The sequence below is a fragment of the Amblyraja radiata genome, chromosome 3 (genome assembly GCF_010909765.2).
Source record: "Amblyraja radiata isolate CabotCenter1 chromosome 3, sAmbRad1.1.pri, whole genome shotgun sequence".
NCBI lineage: Eukaryota > Metazoa > Chordata > Chondrichthyes > Rajiformes > Rajidae > Amblyraja > Amblyraja radiata.
In genome coordinates, this window is record NC_045958.1 from 94,489,235 (window position 1) to 94,512,126 (window position 22,892).

The 22,892-nt window shown below is 45.2% G+C and overlaps 1 protein-coding gene across 1 annotated transcript in view; it reads right to left on the reverse strand.

Moving 5' to 3' along the window:
• Nucleotides 1-5,381: 5,381 nt before the first annotated feature.
• cfap99 (cilia and flagella associated protein 99) overlaps nucleotides 5,382-22,892 on the reverse strand; it is a 91,015-nt gene continuing 73,504 nt past the window's right edge. The window contains exons 12-16 of the mRNA XM_033018382.1: nucleotides 21,691-21,832; nucleotides 18,753-18,904; nucleotides 15,384-15,595; nucleotides 14,813-14,990; nucleotides 5,382-5,625 (exon numbers count right to left, since the gene is read on the reverse strand). Of these exons, the coding sequence (XP_032874273.1) occupies nucleotides 5,536-5,625; nucleotides 14,813-14,990; nucleotides 15,384-15,595; nucleotides 18,753-18,904; nucleotides 21,691-21,832 (774 nt within the window). The 3' untranslated portion in view covers nucleotides 5,382-5,535. The remainder of the gene's footprint in view (nucleotides 5,626-14,812; nucleotides 14,991-15,383; nucleotides 15,596-18,752; nucleotides 18,905-21,690; nucleotides 21,833-22,892) is intronic.

Below are 22,892 nucleotides of genomic sequence, written 5' to 3' on the forward strand. Positions count from 1 at the left end.
CAGTGCTCTTAAGCGGGCCCTGGACCCCGGCTGCGAGGGACTTTGTACTTCGCGCTTGTGATGTGCACTGCGTGTACATTATTTCACGTAAATTTTTTGTAATCCTCTCATGCCACCCCCCTTTTTAAAAAGCTTCGTACGGGCCTGAACATCATCTATTTCTTCTCTCCAGAGATGCTGCCTGTCCCACTGAGTTATTCAGCTTTCTGTGTCTATCTACAGTGAAACACTGCGCTTTATCTCAAATTAGATCATATTCTACATGAATTGAGCAGATCCGATGCAGCGTCGTAGCTGGGTGGCCTGGATGCTGTGGTACATGGACAATTGCATGAACATGTGCATGGTACATGGACAGGTGTATGGTACATAGTTCAGGTGTATGGCATAGTTCAGATGCACGGACAGGTACAGAGACAGGTGCATGGTGTAGGGACAGGTGCATGAACATGTGCATGGTACATCGACAGGTGCAGGGACAAGTGGATCTGCTATAGGGGGGTTGCTATAGGGACCTGTGACCAGTACTGTTGCCATGCGACGCCAACTGTCGTACACGCGGTGAATGTCAGGTATGCATTTACTATGGTTGCCAGCAGAGCCGGCCCTTCTTCTGTCCCAGAAAAAGAAAAATCTTCTGAAGCTAAATTTATAATTTAAAAAATCGCAAACCATACGTGGGTTTTGAATTGCATTTTACTCAGATGCAGGCCAAGGAATGGCATAATTGTTAGCTGTTAGTTGGACATAATCAACCTCAGCAAATATCTTTGAAAGGGTGTGGGTGTTTAAGCTGTCAGGTCATTTTATTATTTGCCAAAATATACATCTCAATAGCATAATGATAGAAAACTTACTTTTCCACACACCACTCGTAAGTCTGGAGATTTTTTTTAATGATAAATTTAGCTTCAGAAGTGTTTTCTTTTTGCATGTAAAAACCCACTTGAGAACCACGGGCGATTTAAAAATTTTACAGCCAGATTTATCACTTCTGAAACTTTTTAGATACCAAAGGAATCAAGAAAAAACACAAATAATGACTTATGGGCCTGTCCCATTGCGGCGACCTAATTCGCGAGTTTAGAAGAGTTTGCCCTCGACTCATACTCGCAGCATGGTCGACACGAGGTCCTAGGAGGTCTTTGTACAATACAATACAATACAATTTTATTTGTCATTTGAACCTCGTTGAGGTCCAAATGAAATGTTGTTTCTGCATCCATACATACAAAAAGACCCAAGACACAACACAATTTACACAGACATCCATCCCAGCGCATCTCCTCCTCGCTGTGATGGAAGGCAAAAACGTATCTCTCCCCTGCACTCCCCTCTCCCCCCCGATGTCAGAGTCAAAGCCCCCGGCGGGCGATGGTAATTGTCCCGCGGCCATTAAAGTCACGCCGGGTGATGCAAGGCCACGCTCCGGGTCTTGTTGTTGGAGCCCCCGGCGGGCGCTAGTAAAGTCCCGCAGCCATTCCAAGCCGCGCGGGGCGGTGATGTAAGGCCCTGCTCCAGGTAATCTTCAACCCCGCAACTCGGGCGGGTGAAGTCGCCGTTGCGGAAGCCCCGAAAAGCGGTCTCCCAGCAGGGACTCGCGGGCTCCCGGTGTTCCTGTCTGCCAGACCTGTGGTTGGAGCCTCCGAATCTCCGGGGGTCGGGTAACAGCAGCGCGCCACCACCGCTCCACCCGCTCCGGACTCGGCCAGCTTCGCGACGGTAAGTGAGTCCGCAGCTCCGCGACTGGAGCCCCAGGTCGTTCCTGCTGGAGGCCGCTCCACGTTGCAGCCCCAACGACAACGGAGACCCGACAAAGAAAAGGTCGGGTCTCCTGTGCAGGGGAAAGATTTTAAAGTTTCCCCCCCCACCCCCCACACACATACCCCGTCAAAACAAATAAAATAAAAACTACATTAAAACGAGACAGAAAATAATAAAAAGACAGACGGACTGCAGAGGCCGCTGCGACGTGAGTCGCACCGCCCACCGTATCTAAAGGAGAGCAACTCTCCTTCATGCTTTTATTTCAGCAAGCTGAAAAATGCCCACGAGTAAAAAAAGGTCGCCATGGAAGAAATCGATATTTTTTTACTCGTAGGTTTAGTCGAGGTAGGTTGTAAACCAAAGGCAATCTAAGGTAATCGGAGGTAGTCGAAGGTAAAGCTCGTTGAGAAAGAAAATGTAAGTAAACCGACCGGTAATGTTAAATGCCCGCTAAACTTTATTAAAAGTTGTCTGGCTTCTTAAAAATGTCTCCACTCCTTCTCCCCCCCCTTCACCCCCCTTCTCTCCCCTTTTCTCCCCCCTGTTAGGCGCTCCCCCCCCGGTGAATGCTATGTACTTACCTTTCTCTGTTTCTCTCCCGAGTACAGGCCTCGTGGCTGTGAGTCTGGAAGCAAGGGGTTAAAGGCTCCTGTACCCGATTGGCCAAGCTGCGTCAGGTGACGGGTGACTCATCTGAAGCTTAAATACCAGAGTTTCCCAGGATTCTCTCTCTTCTTCGTAGACCCTGACTTGTGAGCAGCCTGCTGGTGTGAGCTGAGGAAGGCCTGGCCACATGGCATAGATCTTTGTGTACTTTCACCATTACTTGTTAACAAATATTGAATTGGGACGGATAAGGGCTGACCTTAGTGTTTTCGTGTATTTTGTTTCAGGGTTATATCTCTTTAGGCAGGTTTTAGAGTCTCTGGTTCGACGGTCCATTACGTGGCTGGCTGGAGCACTGTTTAATTGTTTGTTAGTCCATCCATATCCCTGACTGGGTTGTTTAAATCAGGTTTGGGTTTTTGTGTTCCATTGAATAATTAAAAGATTTTTGAACTTGAACCTGGTTTTTGAATTATGTTACGCGGCTCTGAAGTACCTGCATTCAGGAGTCGTAACACCCCCCCCCCCCCCCTCCGTGCTCTCTAAAGGACTTTCCGTAACTGTGTCAGACATCTTTTACCTTCCTGTTCATCACGGGTGTGAATTTCAGACAGCGCTCCCCCGCTTTCCCTGGCCTCCGCCTTTGCGTTGTGTGTGTGTGTGTGTGCAGACGGTCGATCCGGCTCGCGGTTTCATCGCTGACGGTTGATCCAGCTTGAGGTTTTTCAGGCGAGTGCCCTCGAGCTTGAAAGTCAAAGACAGTCGCTGAAAAGTCACGTTAGTGGGACAGACCCTTTACCGTTGATGAAATGCAGTGAGCAAACGCGATAATTCCCAATATTTTCAATCTTGATATCGGCATGGCCAATGTTCGCCAATCACTTTAGCTGTTGTTGTCCCTTGAGCTGTCGCTTCTCTCTAGCATAATTTCTCCTCACTTTTGGAATTCTGAAGTAGGAGAAATGTCTCTCACGGTTACGCCGATTTCCACAATTATTTACAGCGCAAAAATTGACCATTTTGGCGGTTTTTAACAGGTAAGAAAGTACGTGTTTCGTGTATTAACAGTGTATGCTGTAGGCTGTCATGTCCTCCACATGGATTGGGCTGCTCCATGCGTCTCGCCCTTTGACCCGATGACCTAACGTGCACCCCCCCTATTATCCATTACAGTCGTTCCAAGCATTTAAATTTTAATTTATATCTTGCACTAAATGTTGTACCATTAATCCTTTATCCCTGCACTGTGGACGGCTTGGTTGTATTCATGCATAGTCTTCTCTGACTGGATAATATGCAAATAACAAATTTTCACTGTACCTCTGTACACGTGACAATAATAAACTTGACTAAAGAAAGTGCATGGTACATGGACAGGTGCATAAGACCATAAGACCTCTGAGCAGAATTAGGCCATTTGGCCCATCGAGTCTGCTCCACCATTCTATCATAGCTGATCTACTTTTCCTTCTCAACTCCATCCTCCTACCTTCTCCCATTAACCTTTGATACCATGACAGATGCATGGACAGGGACATAGAAACATAGAAAATAGATGCAGGAGTTGGCCATTCGGCCCTTCAAGCCAGCACCACCATTCAATATGATCATGGCTGATCATCCAAAATCAGTACGGCTTTTTCCCATATCCCTAGACATAGATAGGCAGATAGATAGGAAAAGTATAAAGAGATATGGGTTAAACGTGGGGCAAATGGAACTTGCTTTGGTAAGAACATCTTTGGGGAGTGGAGATGGCATAAGAGGGCATTGGAGGGGTGTGTGAGGGGGAGTGTGAGTGGAGGGGGCATTAATGGGAAGGGGTTGTGAGGGGAGCGGAAGCAAGGATGGGGGGAACGAGGGTGAGAGGATGGGGGAGTGGAAGAATGTTTCACAAGAATATTGCTGGCAATGGAGGATTTGAGTTCCAAGGCGAGACTGGTTAGGGCTGAAACTGTTTGCCTTGCAGTGCAGCAGTCGGAGGGGTATAGATAAGGTGGATGGTCACAGTCTTTTTCCCAGGGTGGGGTAATCAAAATCCTGAGGGCACAGGTGAAGGGTTAGAGAGGAAAGATGTAAAAGGGATCTGAGAGGATTGTCTTTCACACAGAGGGTGTAGGTGTGTGCAGTGTTGGAACTGGTAGCAGTGGGTGCAATTGTAATGTTTAAAGTCAATGGGACAGGTACATGGATAGGGAAGGTATAGAAGGGTATGGGTCTTAGAAACATAGAAAATAGGTGCAGGAGTAGGCCATTCGGCCCTTCGAGCCTGCACCGCCATTCGATATGATCATGGCTGACCATCCAACTCAGTATCCCATCCCTGCCTTCTCTCCATACCCCCTGATCCCTTTAGCCACAAGGGCCACATCTAACTCCCTCTTAAATATAGCCAATGAACTGGCCTCAACTACCTTCGGTTTTCTTCAGACCGGGTTAATATGCTGGCCCTACACCTGATTACTCCAGTATTTTGTTTCTATCTGCGGTGTAAATCAGCATCTGCAGTTCCTTCCTACACCTACATCTCAGGTTGTCATCCCTCTGAATGGCTCGATTGTAATCACGTATAGTCTTTCCACTGACTGATTAGCATGCAACGAAAAGCTTTTCACTGTATCTCGATACACGTGACAATAAACTAAACTAAATCAGTTAGCTACAGGAAGGCACGTTGGTCTGTATGGACGAGTTGTGCTGAAGGACAAAGGGCATTATTTTAATTGTATTTGTCTTTGTACTATTGTTTGTACTAAACTTCTTTGCTGTTATGGTGTTTACATATCTGTCGTGCTGCTGCAAGTAGGAATTTCATTGTTCCGTTTTGGGACATATGACAATAAAACACTCTTGATTCTTGAAGGTTGTGTTTCTGTGCCGTATAACTCAATCACAACTACACTATTATCACTTTATTTCAACAAAACACAGACCAAGAGAAAACAATAATGTATTTCCATTTGGTGATGCTTTTGTGTTTTTTTTAAGAGAACATCAGAACTAAGATATAATTTTTCAGAAGCCATTACTTTTATTGCGATTATCATTCATTATCGTATTTATAAAGTACCATTGCTTCTTTAAAAGTACTGTCAGATCATTTTTTAGGTCAATATCTTCAGTTTTACCACGCCACCGAACACCGTGATGCTTGGATGCTTTCTAACTGGTTCTAGTACGAACTTTAACTTGCTGGGACCTGTGTTCACGGCTAGCTTCCATGTGCCGCCACCAGCGTTCTTCGTTTGCTTTCTGAGGTGAATTATTCACAAATGTTTCATTAGTTATACAGGATGTGACGTTTCAATCAACAACATCTTTAACGAATGTTTCGATGAGAAAAAAAAATTCCCGGCAAAAAAGCTACAGTTGTTAAATATTCTTAACAAGAACACTCCCCTGCTTGGGTATTGTGAATGAATCTACCTCTTCAAGTGTCTTAAAATTAGAGCAGTGCCCATAACTGCAAGATATAACATCTCTAGATTTTTACAGCTAGGTTTTCTCATCAGTCTTTGAAGGAAGACAACCAGAGATGTGGGCCCAGCATATCAACCCAGTCTGAAGAAGGATTCCAATCCCAAAATGTTGACTGTCCCTTTCCCTCCATAGTGGTTGCTTGGCCCATTGAGTTCAACCAGCAGTTTTCGTTTTGCTTTAAATTTGTTTAGTTTATTATTGTCACGTGTACTGAGGTACAGTGAAAAGCATTTTGTTGCGTGCTATCAGCGAAAAGACTAAACAAGATTACAATCAAGCCGTCCACAGTGTACAGATACAGGATAAAGGGAATTCCGATTAGTGCAAGATAAAGTCAGGTAAAGTTTGATTAAAGATAGTTCAAAGGTCTTCATTGGCGTATGTGGCAGGTCAGGACTGCTCTCTAGCTGATGAGAGGACAATTTAGTTGTCTGACAACAGCTGGGAAGAAACTGTTCTTGAATCTGGAGGTGTGCGTTTTCACACTTTGTACCTCTTGGCAAAGAGGAGATGAAAGGGAGTGACCGGGGTGAAATCACACGGTGGATGATCTGTTTCATGTTTGCATTGAGAGGACCTGTAAAGGCCCTGTCCCACTTTCCCGAGTTACTCATGAACTCTCCCGAGTTTTCCCCTTGATTCGAACTCGGAGAATTACGGTAATAGCCATTCGTAGGTACTCGGGGATATTTTTTTAACTCATGGACATTTTTCAACATGTTGAAAAATCGTCCCGACTTACCTGATGCCCCGAGTTCCTATGGCTGGCATTACGAGCTGCTACGAAACATCTACGGACTCCATCGGGCTCCTATGAGCTCGCTACCGACATTACCCGACATTCACCGAGTTTGAATCAAGGGAAAACTCGGGAGAGTTCGTGAGTAACTCGGGAAAGTGGGACAGGGCCTTTTTGGTCCATTATGTAAATATGTGACCCAGTTTGATAACACATTCAGACCGCGGCCTTGTTCCCTCCTGTCTGGGCGAGTGAGCTGCTCTCAGCTGGGCTACAATACCTTATTCACAACTCTGCAAATAAAACGTGGCTGCTTAGGCCACCCCTGCCATTTGGCGCCGACCTGTAGGGGGTATGGCTGCCTAGCCTGCAGCTGTCTGTTTTTCATTTCTTTTTTCTTATTTTTAGTTAGTTTAGTGTTTTGTTTTTAAGGAGTTCTAGTTTTTTTATGTGTGGGGAGGGGGGGGGGGGAAAGGGGGAAACTAATTTTCAGGGTCCCTACCTGGTCGGAGATGCAGCTTTTCTCCGGGCTGCACTTTCGACCCGTCCTCGCGGCCTACCAGCGGGCCTGGAGCGGTATTTCCTGAGGGGACCGCCTGGAGCCTCAGCATCGGCGGCGGCGGAGCTGCGGGTCCGAGGAGCGAGGGGACCGCCCGGAGCCTCGGCATCGGCGGCGGCGGAGCTGCGGGTGTGAGGACGGCGGTGCAGCGCTGGAGCGCCATTGCGGGGCGGGCGGTGCCTTGCCTGAGTCGCCGCGCTGGAACTCCGGTGAGCTGGGACCGACGTTAAAAACATCGCGGAGCTGCGGGCGGCGGCGCTGAACTTTACATCGGGAGCCTGGGATCTCTCGATGAGATCGCCAGTTGAGCTCCATTCGGCGCGGCCTTGTCGGCTCCGGAAGCCACGGTCTCGAGTAGGGAGGCGGCCGTTCCAGGGTTCCCAAGCCGCTGAGAGGATTCTCCCGACGCCGGAACATCATCACCCGGCGAGGACGGCCTGGAACATCGGGCCTCCGTAGAGGCAACTGTGGAGGCCTCAATAGGCCCGACTATGGGTGGACATTGGGGATGGGACTGGACTTTGTGCCTTCCCCCATAATGGGAACCATTGTGGGGGGATGTTTTTATGTTAAAGCTATTTATTATTGTTATGTTTGTATTCTTTTTTATGTGCTGCATTGGCAAAAGGAATTTCACTACATTTAGGTGTATGTGACAATAAATCAACCTTTGAACCTTTGAACCTTTGATACAATCTTGGCAAATCCAGCCCAGCCTCCACTTCCCTCCTGTGCCTGATCTCCAGAGACCTTAATTCCTTGTTCTTCCAAAAATCTATCACAACCATTCTCTGGGGTAGAGAACACCAGAGATTTACTATGCTCTGCGAGGATAAATTTCCCTGCACCTTCTGCTCATCATGTTATAGGAAAGATGGGGAAAGATTATAATAGTAATCTGAGGGGTAACATTTTTACACAAAAGGTGGTGGGTATATGGAACAATCTGCTGGGGGAGGGAGTTGAGGCAGGTGCTATCACAATGTTTAAGAAACATTTAGACCGGTACATGGATATGACAGGTTTAGTGGGATATAGGCCAAACGCAGGCAGGTGGGACTAATGTAGATGTGATATGTTGGCCGCCGTGGATAAGTTGGGCCGAAGACCCTGTTTCCACGCTGTATGACTCTATGACTCTCTATGACCTTGACTTTAAATGATCAGCACCTTTTTTAATTATATCTGCTCATTGGGAAACCCTCCCACGAATGAAAACATCTGAACATCTCTCCTGCCAGGCCCATTTGGATGTTTCAATAAGCTCACTCCTCATTCTGGAAAATATACAGACCCAAGACTCTCCTAGGGTGGTGAATCTGTGGAATTCTCCGCCACAGACGGCTGTGGAGGCCAAGTCAATGGATATTTTTAAGGCGCAGATTGACAGATTCCTGATCAGTACAGGTGTCAGGGGTTATGGGGAGAAGGCAGGAGAATAGGGTTGAGAGGGATAGTTAGACCAGCCAAGATTGAATGGTGGACTAGACTTGATGGGCCAAATGCTCTAATTCTGCTCCGATAACATCTGAACTCATGAAGCTGTCAAGTCTGATGTACTAGTGGCCAAAAGATCTGGGGTGATGGGGGAACTGAAGGAAATCCATATTAGGCAGGAAATGGTGTTGGGTAACCTGATGGGACTGAAGGCTGATAAATCCCCAGGGCCTGATGGCCTACATCCCAGGGTACTTTAGGAATTGGCTCTAGAAATCGTGGACGCATTGGTGATCATTTTCCAATGTTCTATTGATTCAGTTCCTGTGGATTGGAGGGTAGCTAATGTTATCTCACTTTTTAAGAAAGGAGGGAGAGAGAAAACAGGGAACTATAGACCATTTAGCCTGACATCGGTGGTGGGGAAGATGCTGGAGTCAATCATAAAAGATGAAATAGCGGCACATTTGGATAACAGTAACGGGATCGGTCCGAGTCAGCATGGATTTACAAAGGGGAAACCATGCTTAACTAATCTTCTGGAATTTTTTGAGGATGTAACTAGGAAAATGGACAAGGGAGAGCCAATGGATGTGGTGTACCTGGACTTTCAGAAAGCATTTGATAAGGTCCCACATAGGAGATTAGTTGGCAAAATTAGGGCACATGGTATTGGTGGTAGAGTGCTGACATGGATAGAAAATTGGTTGGCAGACAGGAAACGAAGAGTAGGGATTAACGGGTCCCTTTCAGAATGGCAGGCAGTGACTAGTGGGGTACCGCAAGGCCTGGTGCTGGGACCACAGCTATTTACAATATATATTAATGATTTAGATGAAGGGATTACTAGTAACATTAGCAAATTTGCAGATGACACAAAGCTGGGTGGCAGTGTGAACTGTGAGAGGATGCTATGTGAATGCAGGGTGGCTTGGACAGGTTGGGTGAGTGGGCAGATGCATGGTAGATGCAGTTAAATGTGGATAAATGTGAGGTTATCCACTTTGGTAGCAAAAACAGGAAGGCAGATTATTGTTTAAGAAGGAACTGCAGAAGCTGGAACATTTGAAGGTAGACAAAAATGCTGGAGAAACTCAGCGGGTGAGGCAGCATCTATGGAGCGAAGGAAATAGGCAACGTTTCGGGCCGAAACCCTTCAGACTGATGTGAGGGTGGGGGTGGGGTGGGAAGAAGAAAGGAAGAGGAGGAGCCAGAGGGCTAGAGGGAGAGATAGAAGGGGAGGATACAGTAAGGACTACCAAGAGTTAGAGAAGTCAATGTTCATACCGCTGGGGTACAAACTGCCCAAGCGAAATATGAGGTGCTGCTCCTCCAATTTATGGTGGTCCTCACTCTGGCCATGGAGGAGGCCCAGGACAGAAAGGTCAGATTCGGAATGGGAGGGGGAGTTGAATTGCTGAGCCACCGGGAGATCAGATTGGTTATTGCGAACCGAGTGGAGGTTCAGCGAAGCGATCACCAAGCCTACGCTTGGTCTCACCGATATAGGAATCTCAAATTTGAGGAAGGACATTCTTGCTATTGAGGGAGTGCAGCGTAGGTTCACAAGGTCAATTCCCGGGATGGCGGGACTGTCATATGCTGAGAGAATGGAGCGGCTGGGCTTGTATACTATGGAATTTAGATGGATGAGAGGGGATCTTATTGACACCTATAAGATTATTAAGGGTCGGGACACGCTAGAGGCAGGAAACATGTTCCCAATGTTGGGGGAATCCAGAACCAGGGGCCACAGTTTAAGAATAAGGGGTAAGCCATTTAGAACGGAGATGAGGAAACACTTTTTCACACAGAGAGTTGTGAGTCTGTGGAATTCTCTGCCTCAGAGGGCGGTGGAGGCTGGTTCTCTGGATACTTGCAAGAGAGAGCTTGATGGGGCTCTTAAAGATAGCGGAGTCAGGAGATATGGGGAGATGGCAGGAACGGGGTACTGATTGTGGATGATCAGCCATGATCACATTGCATGGCAGTGCTGGCTCGAAGGACCGAATGGCCTACTGCTGCACCTATTGTCTATTGTCTATTGTCTTCAGAAGTTAAGGAATGAAATCCTTGTTCAAATATATACTGACAGCTTGACGCTTCTACTTTGGGTGAAGAAGAATCAAAAATATCTTGTGGGACAGAAGAAGGCAAATCATCCTGTTAAATCTACACCCATTCCCTGAATAGCATTCTATTTGATCCCTTTCCTCATTGACCAGTAAATTAGTTTTTCTCCGATGCTTATCGAATTCTCGTTTAAAAGCAACGTTCTGGAAAAAAAGGAGGCAGGTTGGACACAGTGGTGTGGAGAATATAGTCATCATAATGGATGCTGCAGGGCTGCAGAAATTGAGAGAATGGAATGTTTCCTGCAAGATGCAGGGTAGGCGGGACTGGAATCAAAATAGTTTAGCTTGGTTTACAGATGTAGCATGTTAACTGGCCCTTCAGCCCACCAAGTCCATGCCAACCATCATCCGTCCATTCATTTCAGTTCTATGTTGTCTCACTTTCTCATCCGCTCCCTCCACACTTAGGGCCATTTACAGGGGACAATTAAACTACAGTGTGGGCAGAAACCAGAGCACCTGGAGAAAGCCTGTGCGGTCACAAGGAGAACGTGCAAACTCTTTACATTCAGTACCTGTAGTGAGGATCAAACCCTGGTCTTTGGCACTGTGAGGCAGCAGCTCTACAGTTTAGAGCAGCTCTACTGTTTCACCCCAGGTTGTTGGAGTTTGTGTTAGTATTAGTCCTGAATTAGTGACAGTGATTTTGAGACAGGGAAGTCAGAGAGATGGAGCATTGACAATCAGAGTGGCACAGGGGTGTATGGTTGGGCACAGGGCACAGCTGTTAGGGTGGCACAGTGGTGCCACGGTAGACCTGCTGCCTTACAGAGTCAGAGACCTGTGACCATGTTGGTTTTCTCTGGCTGCTCAGGTTCCCTTCCACATTCTAAAGACGGAAAGGTTTGTAGGTCAATTGGCTTTTGTAAATTTGTAAATTGTCTCCAGTGTGCAGGATAATGTTAATGTACGGGGAGATCGCTTGTTGGTGCGGACTCGGTGGGCCGATGGGGCCTGTTTCCGCTCTGTACCTCCATATTAAAGTCAAAGTAAATTGATGAAGAACTGATGAAGGCTTAGTGTTCCTTGCAACAAGTAGAAGCAGCATTGATATAGAAAGCAGTGCCTTCTCTGGGTAACAAACGGCCATTGGATGTAGCCCCTAATGTGGAGGATAGCGTTGGAAATGGGGAGGCAGTTGAGTGGAATGCGGAGAGTATAACATGAGATATTGTAAGTGTACTCATGGTTGGGCATGGTTCCACGTTGCCTATCCCTATGACCCTCCACGAGACCAGGCACTTTTACACCAAACACGTTGCACAGAGGATGTAAAGTGTAAAATACAGGCACTAGATGGTGCTGTGGACAGGAATAAATGATATTTAAATATCTCCGGTCGCACAAGTTTATGTGAGAAAGAACAAAAGCACTGCCAGACTATCACAAACACAGAGCAGACCCGGCTACTGGTGTGAAGGTTTGATGTCATAGTTGCCTTAAAGATCATTAGTAATCAAAATTGTAACATATTAAAGAATATGAGAAATTGACAGGTGAATGCCAAGTCATTAATACAGTGATCATAAGACCATAAGTGATAGGAGAGGGATTAGGCTATGCAGCCCATCAAGTCTACTCCGCCATTCAATCATGGCTGATCTATCTCTCCCTCCTAACCACATTCTCCTGCCTTCTCCCCATAACCTCTGATACCAATACTAATCAAGAATCTATCTATCTCTGTCTTAAATATATCCATTGACTTGGCCTCCACAGCCTTCTGTGGCAAAGAATTCCACAGATTCACCACCATCTGACTAAAGAAATTCCTCCTCATCTCCTTCCTAAATTAAACGTCCTTTAATTCTGAGGCTATGACCTCTCGTCGTAGACTCTCCAACTAGTGGTAACATCCTCTCCACATCCACTCTATCCAGTCCTTTAACTATTCTGTACGTTTCAACAAGGTCCCCCCTTATTCTTCTAAACTACAGCGAGTACAGGCCCAGTGCCATCAAACACTCACCATATGTTAACATAACAGTGACTAGCAGATTGTGCTACAGAGACTATAACTGGCCTCTCATGAGACTTTTGAAGGAACTGAAGTGGTCAGAGTCATATGGCACGGAAACAGACCCTTCAGCCCATGGGTCCATGCTGACCAAGGTGTCCCATATACGCTTGTCCCACCTGCCCGTGTTTGGCCCGTATCTCTCTCAACCTTTTCTATCCATGTACCTATCCAAATGACTTCTAAAGGTTGTTATAGTACCTGCCTCAACAATCTCCTCTGGCAGCTTGTTCTATACACTCACTGTGTGAAAACGTTGCCCCTCAGGTTGCAATGAAATATTTCCCCTCTCACCTTAACCTATAGGGCCTGTCCTACTTTGGCGTTATTTGCGCGTCACGCATGTGGCGCGCGATGATTTTGAGAATCCCAAAATCCTGGGGCGCCTCGCGCTACCGCGCGTCACTGCCTACGCCACCACGCGCCATGCACGCGTAATGCACGCATGCGTCGTGACGCGTAAATGATGTCGCGTAAATGACGTGCAAATGACGCCCAAGTGGGACAGGCCCTTAAGCCCTTTGGTTCTTGATTCCCCAACCCTGGGTAAAAGACACTGTGCATTCACCCTATCTATTCCCCTCATGATTCTATACACCACCATCAGATCACCCCTCAGCTTCTTTTGCTCCAAGGAATAAAAGTCCAAGCCTGCTCAACCTGTAGCTCAGGCCCTCAAATGCTGGTAACATGTAGCAAGAAAACTAACTTGGAAAAAAAATCCCAGGAGATATAATGGTAAGAGTATGCCTTTCATTGGGCAGAGGTGGTACACTGAAGTCAGAAGAGCAAGTGGATGGGGTGTCCCTTGGCGCTGGGGAAAGATGCGGAGGTAGGTTGAAGGAAGATCATGAATGACCTGACAGTGAATAAGCAACTCTCCAAAACTTGCACATTATTGAATGTGGCAAAAGACTGAGAATGGTAAAATCACATGGGATCGCTCAAGGGATAGAGTCAAACAGTGTGGAAAATTGGCCCAACTTGCCCACACCGACCAACATGTCCCATCTACACTTGACCCATCTGCCTGCGTTTGGCCCAAATCCCTCTAAACCTATACTATCCACGTACCTGTCTAAATGTTTCTTAAACTTTGCAATAGTATCTGCCGCAACTACCTCCTCCAGCAGCTCATTCCAAACACCCATCACCCTGTGTGTAAAAAAGTGACCTCTCAGGTTATATTAAATCTTTGCCTTCTCACATTAAACCTATGTCCTCTGGTTCTCGATTCCCCTACTCTGGGCCAAAGAGCCTGTGCATTTCTGATCTATTCCTCTTATGATTGTGTACACCTCTATAAGATTTTCATCCTCCTGCACTCCAAGAAATAAAGTCCTAGCCTGCTCAACCTCTCCCTACGTTTATGGTATCGTACAGCTCAGGCCCTGAGTCGTGGCAACATCCTCGTAAAAGGATAGAGCAAGAAAATAAGGGAGACACAAGAAACTGCAGATGCTGGAATCTTGACAAAACACAAAGAGTTGGATTTACTCAGTTGGCCAGACAGCATCTGTGTAGAGAATGGACAGACGACGCTTCGAGCTGGGACCCTTCTTCAGACAGAAGAAAGTTATGAACCTTTGTAAACTGCTGATTTTCTTTCCTCCTTTGAAGGGAGGCACAGTGACATCGCTGGTCGAATTGCAGCCTTACAGTGTCAGAGATCCCGGTTTTAATCCTGAATGAGGGTGCTGTCTGTACAGAGTTTGTATATTCTCCCTGTGACCTCGTGGGTTTTCTCCGGGTGCTCCGGTTTCCTCCCACACTCCGAAGACGTGCAGGTTTGTAAGTTAATTGGCTTCTGTAAATTGTAAATTGTCCCTAGTGTGTAGGATGGTGCCAGTGTATGGGGTAATGCTTGTCGGCGCGGACTTGGTTGTCCGAAGGGCCTGTTTCAGCGTTGTATCTCTAAAGTAAAGTCTAAAAAGATTGTGTTCAGTTCTGGCCCTTAACTTTATGTCTGTCTTCACCCTACAGTGTGCTTTAACTTTTTAAAGAGGTGTGTAATATTCTGAATGAAACCTTTGCTTCAGGTTCCCCACAACAATTCACTGGGAAGGACATACCCTCTCTGCTGCCCTGGAGGCTTCAGCCCTTTGCAGATTCTCTTGAGTTATCTTCTTTTGCATTTGCAGCAGCTCATCGTTTTCTTTTTTCTTTTCTTCTAGTTTAGCTTTTAACTCAGTTAATTGCTGGTTGTTTGTCAGAAATTTGGACAACTTTCTTTTTTTCAGTTCCTTCTCCCTGGGTTTGAAGAAATATATACATTGAGGTAGTGAACATTTTTCACAGTGGGGGATCAATTGTAGCTTATACAACGGTAAAGGGATGAAAGCACAACAAACATAACTAGCGGTAGCACAGTGGCACAAAAGGGCAGCACAGTGGTAGATTTGCTGCCTTACAGCACCAGAGATCCGGGTTCAATCCAGACTACGGGTGCTGTCTGTACAGAGTTTTTTGTGGACAAGTGATTTTATAATTTGAGGCATTTGGATAAGCACATGCAATGAATGGAGGGATATGGATTACATGCAGGCAGAGGAGATTAGTTTAGTTTGGCACAGGCATTGTGCTGCACTGTTCTACGTGATTTGTGCGAGTGATAAAGAAGGCCTTCGTTTCGACGACACCTACCTCCTCTTGAGCACTGCTTTTTTGCTCATGGCTTCTCTGTGCAAGGAGATCTGTTCCAGTTTATCCAAAAGGACACGCTCCCTTGTTTGCTTTTCATGGAGTATTCGGTCCCGTCTGTCTTCCTCTTCCTTAATCCGCTCCTCCTTCATTAATCCGAGGCGTTCCCGCAGCTCCATCAATGACATCTCATCCAAGAGGTCGTAACCAGCGGGCTGCGGTTCAATAACATGATTACCACGTGAGATTTTCATTCATTCACCTGTTATATGCAAGTCCTATGCAGTGAATTCAGCTAAGGCAGTTACTGGAGGCAATAATTGAATCAAATTGAAAGATACAGCATGGAAACTGGCCCTTCGGCCCACCGAGTCCACACTGACCATCGATCAACTGTTAGTTCTATGTTATCCCACTTTCTCGACCACTCCCTATATACTAGGTGTAATTTACAGAGGATCAATTAACCTACAAACCCACATGTCCTTGGGATATGGAAGGAAACTGGAGCACCCGGAGGAAACCCACACGGCCACACGGAGAACATGTAAACTCCACACAGACAGCACCCGAGGTCAGGATCGAACCTGGGTCTCAGGCGCTGTGAGTCAGCAGCTTTACCAGCTGCGTAACTGTGCCACCCTGTACAGCATTGGGTGATATCAGAAAGAAATGCAAATATTTTTGTGGCAAATCTGATTTATGTTGAACTAAACTGGCAAGAAATGAATCTTCCTTCAATAAAGACTGACAGCTATTATCAACCTTGCTCCCTCGACAAATCAAATTGATCCGTCGCTATATATTTGCCCAGTATATTATTCCACTGATATCACTGGATTTAAATTGAATCAAATCTACAACTGTCTAATAATGTGCTCTGCTAAATGACTACATTCCAGACAGTGATGATGATCGTTACACACAATCTCTTCATAAAGCCTGCTTCAAAATGATGTCTATCCAAACCATTTTATCAACTGAAATTTTCTGTGGATGTTTCACTGCCATGGCTAACGCCCTCCTTCCGCCCTGAGTCTGATCCAAGACTTTTCTCTCTTTTTGAAGATACAAGCTATTAATCTTTTGTACATGGCTCCATTTCCTTCCATTCAGATGCCATCAACAGAAGCAATTTCAAAATACTAATACTTATAGTGCATACGAGTCTCACAACCGTGAGTGCCAGGTTCAAGAATAGCTTCTGTCGAACAACCATAAGGTTCTTGAACACTACACAACGCTAACCCCAACAACAGACCTCTAAGGACAACCTTTGGTTGTACTTTGAAATGCTTTTATTTTGCATTAGTGTTGTAGTTAGTAACTTATTGATTTAAAAATATATATTATCAATGTGTACTGTTTTTTACAGACCTGTTATGCTGCTGTAAGTAAAATTGTAATTGTTCCATTGTCAGTACATATGACATTTAAACACTCTCGCCTCTTGAACCCTATGTCCTGGGACTAAAGGATTTTGTGGAGGACTACATATTACTGGGGAAGTGATGCCTTTCTGAATTGAGGACTTGCCTGTTTTTTCAGATGAACATTAAAAAGGTCCCACCACACTATTTCTACAACAAGAGGCCTCTCCCCAGTGTCAAGGCCGATATTTCACCTTTAACTAAAACAGACACCCTTGTCACTTATCCTATTTGATGCAAAAAGCTTTTGCACAAATTGTTTTGTCTGCCCAACCACCGCAAAACCAGTAAATTCAGTGGCTGTGAACGAGTACCCTGAGGAAGTGAAATATATGGTTTCTTCTTGTGAAAATATAATTGGGTGATCTTCACCCACCTTTAATTACATTTAAGCAATAGCAACACCTTTATAGAACTTTTGTCACACGTATGGCTGTACATTGGAGTCTATCACTCACAGCAGCTGTTAATATGTTGGTTTATATGCTATTTGTATACCTTGTGTATGCAAGCAAAGAATTTCACTGTGCCTTGTCACATTTGACAATAAGTATTCCGTTCCACTCCATTTACACTACAGTGCTTTAAAAAGCAATAGTTATTGTAGAATGCAGCATTATATTCAGTTTATTAAAAATAGTTAATGTACAATGTGTGAGTAAATATATTTATAGTTTCATTGTAATGGTTTGTAAACAGATACAAACAAGATAAAGTATAAATGTCAAGATCTGAATAAGTCCCTCCCTCGACCTTTGCATGACAATGAATCAGTAAAACTCACATAAAACTGAACAACAATGGAAAGATTTACTTTCCCACAGCCATAGAGCTGCACAGCAGAGAAACAGGCCCTTTGGTCCAACTTGCCCACACCGACTAAGATGCCCCATCTACACTAGTCCCACCTGCCCGCTTTTGGCCCGCATCCCTCCAAACCTTTCCTATCCATTTACCCGTCCAAATGTCTTAGAATTTAATGTTCCAGGATACATTACTCTGATCATCAAGACTGTAGCTTGAGTCCTTCATTTTCCAGTAAAATCTTCACCCCAATGTAATTTCTGACCTCCCTGTCATTGGCCTCTTACACTTTTCCAATGAGGTGCAATATAAACTCGTAAGAGCACCTCATCTTCTGACTCGGCACAACACAGTCTTCAGCAGTCAGTGATGAATTCAACAACAACACAATCTGCTGGAGAAGACACAAAAGACCGCTGATGCTGGAATCCTGAGCAGTAACAAAATGGAACTGTAACTGGATCAATTGTAATCGTGTATTGTCTTTCTGCTAACTGGTTAGCACGCAACAAATGTTTTTCACTATACCTCGGTACATGTGACAATAAACTGAACAGAAAGGTGTTGGAGGAACTCAACGGGTCAGGTTATCTTCAGCACTTTCTGTTCCCCCTCCACCCCTCCCCCTTCTCTGGAATTCATCACCTAACTTTTCCTGGTTCCAATGAAAAATCAACAAACTTTAAATTTACTGTTCTTTCACAACAAAAACTGCTTGATCTGTTCCGTTCAATTCCATTTACACTACAGTGCTTTAAAAAGCAATAGTTATTGTAGAATGCAGCATTATATTCAGTTATATTCACCATTGTTATGTGCAGGGTAACTGTTATGGGTTATAACTAATATGGATTATGCGCAGGTAAATAAGAGAGGGTCTTGGCATGAAAGAAGTGGGCTGAAGGGCCTGTTTTTGGGTTGTACTGTGCTATGTTCTATTTCCAGCATTCTTTTTAATGTCAGATTTTTGATTTTTCTTTTCTTCTTCAGGTAAGTATTGGATTGTTCTCCTACTAACCTGCCAAGGGTTTGAGGGGGTGATGGACCTTCTGCACTGTAACTCTCCCTGACCCTGAGTGTACGTGTATCATTCATACAGTAGCACAAAATGTTCCAGCTTTTGACACATTCCACTCACTTTGGATAAATCTAGGAAGTTTTGTTTAATTGAGGGCGCTGTTAACTTTGCACGAATTTCACGGATCAGCTGTGTTTTCTTCCTGTTTTCATCATTGTTCTTCGCCATCACATGCTGAAGTATTTCTTCCATTTCCGTATTCATTTCCTTAGCTGATGAGAAGAATATTATCGCATAATGAGTGCACACCAACTATCTGTCAACACCATTGTCTGCTCGTCTCAGGACGATAGCTAGCTGCATTATTTATCAGATGGATTAGTTAATGGAGGCTATAGGAACATCCACAATGCAGGTCCCAGTGAGCAGTGGGCTTGAAGGGGCTGCTCCTCAGGTATTGGCTGCACTTTATAATAATAATAATAATGGATGGGATTTATATAGCGCCTTTCTAATACTCAAGGCGCTTTACATCGCATTATTCATTCACTCCTCAGTCACACTCGGTGGTGGTAAGCTACTTCTGTAGCCACAGCTGCCCTGGGGCAGACTGACGGAAGCGTGGCTGCCAATCTGCGCCTACGGCCCCTCCGACCACCACCAATCACTCACACACATTCACACACAGGCAAAGGTGGGTGAAGTGTCTTGCCCAAGGACACAACGACAGTATGCACTCCAAGCGGGATTCGAACCGGCTACCTTCCGGTTGCCAGCCGAACACTTAGCCCATTGTGCCATCTGTAGCCCCATGCTCCTGATTTTTGGTCACCTGGTACAGAGGGAGTCGGGTCGGGAGGGAGGGGGGATCTCCCTGTCGGTTTGCTGCTGGAGATACACAAAAAGCTGGAGTAACTCAGCGGGACAGGCAGCATCTCTGGAGAGAAGGAATGGGTGATGTTTCGGATCAAGTCCCTTGCACCTGTGCCTGACCAAGATGGCTATTCGCGGGTCTAGGCAGCGGGCAGTCGAGGGTCCCGTCCGAGTCAACTGCCTGCCCCTCTTCCGGGCCTAAGTCCGTGCCCCTGGTGAAAATTATCAACCTGATATGTTGCCGAGTACTCTATCAAAAGTCTATGGTGGAGAGCATATTGACTGCTTACGTCAGTAGTTCAATGGCCTGGTTCTGTATCTCGGATGCCCAGAGTAAAGGAGCCTGCAGAAAGTGGTGGACAATGGCTGGTCCATCACGGGCACTGACCTTCAACACCATTGAAGGGATCTACAAGAGGCACTTGATCAAATGGGCAGCTAATATCATCAAGGGCCCACACCACCTTGGCTACACTCTCATCTCGCTGCTTGGGAAGAAGGGACAGGAGTCTGAGAACCGTGACCTCCAGATTCAAGAACAACTTCTTCCCATCAACCTACAGGCTCTTGAACCACCCCCAACCACACAACCCCAACCACAATCCGACCTCAGCACCGATCTGCTGTGGACTTTATTTAGGTTGTACAATGTATTTGGTTTGCACAATTATGGTTTGGTTGCCTAGTATTAATGATAATATATTGTATTATTGATTGTTCTATATTTATTTGTTGTGTTAAAATGCATTCATGGGCTGCAGCAAATAAGAAATTCATTGTTGCAAGTGCAACCAAAAAAAGTCCATTGTAGACCAGTGCTGTAGTAGGGTTGTGGTCAGGGTGGTCCAAGATCATGATGGTCAATGGTAAGAAGCTGTTTAGTTTAATTTAGTTTTGAAATCTGTTGTGGGGATAGGCCCCTTGGCCCACCAAGCCCACGCCGACCATCGATCATCCCGTTCACTAGTTCTATGTTATCCCAGCTTCACTTCCTACACCCTTGGGACAATTTATAGAACCCAATTAACCAACAAACCTGTGTTCTTAAAGTACCAAATCTCAGAGCAAGAAAGTTAGCCTTGAAGAGGGTCAGTGCAGTGTCCATTTATATTGATGTAAAATAAATTTATTTAAGATGAGAGGCAGCATAAATGAACAATGAAAATTTTTTTTAAAACTGCAGCTGCTGGAAACCTGAAATAAAACCAAAACTGCTGGAAAGACTCAGCAGGTCAGCCGAAGAACCTTTAACTCTGTTTCTCTTTCCACGGTTGCAGCCTAATCTACCAAGTGCTTCGTAATTTCCTGTTTTTGTTTGTGATGGAAAAAAACACTTCATCAATATAATCAAGATGTTTGAAATAATGATGGGTTTGTTAGTGAAATTCTTTTCACTCAGAGACCACATCAATTCTCCATAAGACAAAGGAGCAGAATTAGGCCATTCATCCCATCGAGTCTATTCAGTCATTCGATCATGGCTGATCTATTTTTCCCTCTCAACCCCATTCTCCTGCATTCTCCCCATTACGCTTGATACCCATTCTAATCAAGAGCTTATCAATCTCTACCTTATAAATACCCAATCACTTGGCCTCCACCGCTACCCGTGGTAGTGATTTCCACACTCACCACCCTCCGGCTAAAGAAATTCCCCCTTATCTCCATTCTAAGAGCCAGGGGCTTCCAGGAACCCTGGTCAATATCCCTCTGTCAGCTGCACAAGATGCTCAGTCATTCTGTTGCTGTCTAAGGCAAAGAGCGTAGATGCATTTTAAGGAAAACGGAGAAAGAAAAGGTAGCATGTGTGGAAAGGTTGAGTGGGTTGGGGTGAAGCTAATGTGGATGGGCCAGTTTCTGTGCTGCATTACATATTTTCAACTTTGTGTTGAAATTATAGAAAAATTGCTTAACCAGTTTTTTAAATTATCAATCAGCTAACAATGGAAGCATAAAATTGCAGATGCCTGAAGTATGAAATAAGAAACAGATATTGCGGGAAACACTGAGTTGATCAGGCAGCTTCTGGAGAGAGAGAAACAGTCAATGAGTTTGCAGTTTAGAATATTGTGAACATTTAAAAGGGGTGGGAGGGAGGGAGGGAGGGAGGGAGGGAGGGAGGGAGGGAGGGAGGGTGGGGGCGGGGGGGTAATGATCACAGGATTCTGGGAATCATTGCACATACCCTTCTTCTGTTTGTAATCCTGAATTTTCCTTTTTTGTTCCTTTGTGTCTTTGTGTCCCTGTAACACCTGCTCCACCTGTGCTTTCATCTGCTTTTTCTCTTGAAGTCGTATCTCATTGTACTTCTGCAATAATTCCGCTGCCTGAAATAGCAGATTTAAGGCGTGAAAAGATTTCGGAGTGGCATGGAAAGATACAGCACGGAAACAAGCCCTTTGGCCCACCAAGTCTGCACCAACCTGTGATCCCCGTACACTAGCACTATCTTCCGCACTAGGGATAATCTTGTACAATTTTACTAAAGCCAATTAACCAACAAACCGTCAATGGAGTGTGGGGGGAAACCGAATCACCCGGTGAAAAGCCATGCAGTCATGAGGAGAATGTACCCATAGTCAGGATCAAACCCGGGTGTCTGGCGTTGCAAGGCAGCAACTCTACCGTTGCACCACTGTGCCACCCATGATTGATTGGCTTTCTTGACACTGAAACCAATTATACCCTTGTATTGCAAATGCTCATATCGAACATGTTCAGCTTCATCGTTAATTAACTATTGATAATCTGTGGGTGTGAAGAACCACATAAATAACTCTAGAAACAAGGAATTGCAGATGCTGGTTTACAAAAAAGGACACAAAGTGCTGGAGTAAATCTGCCGGTCAGGCAGCATCTCCGGAGGGAATGGACAGGCCTATCCATGTCCTCCAGATATGCTGTTTGACCCGCTGAGTTATTCCACCACTTTTGTGTTCAACAACCATGTGTTCACTGTTGGATTCCAAACAGGTCCAAGTGAATTTGAAGTCCTTCTGTGCGAGTAATTAAAATTAAAAATCATATTGATAACCCATGGCAGAACATTCCAGACACCCACCATTCCCTGTGTAAAAATAAAATTACCTGTACGTCTCCTTTAAACTTTGCCCCTCTCACCTTAGGGCCGGGAATTTTTCTTAGAGCAGGAAGGATGAGAAAATATGTGCTTTATTGCGGGGAGAGGGGTAGAGAGACCGGAGCAAATATCCAAATTAAAGTGGCCCTGATAACAACTGCATCATCCACTGGTAGTTGCAGACAGGAAAGAATAGAAAATAATTAGAACAGAAAGAAACAGCCACAACTTGTGGAGAGAAAAATACCTTTGACCAGACTTTGGAGATTTACTTCAAAGCAAGATTGAGATTATTTAAATTCAAGTTT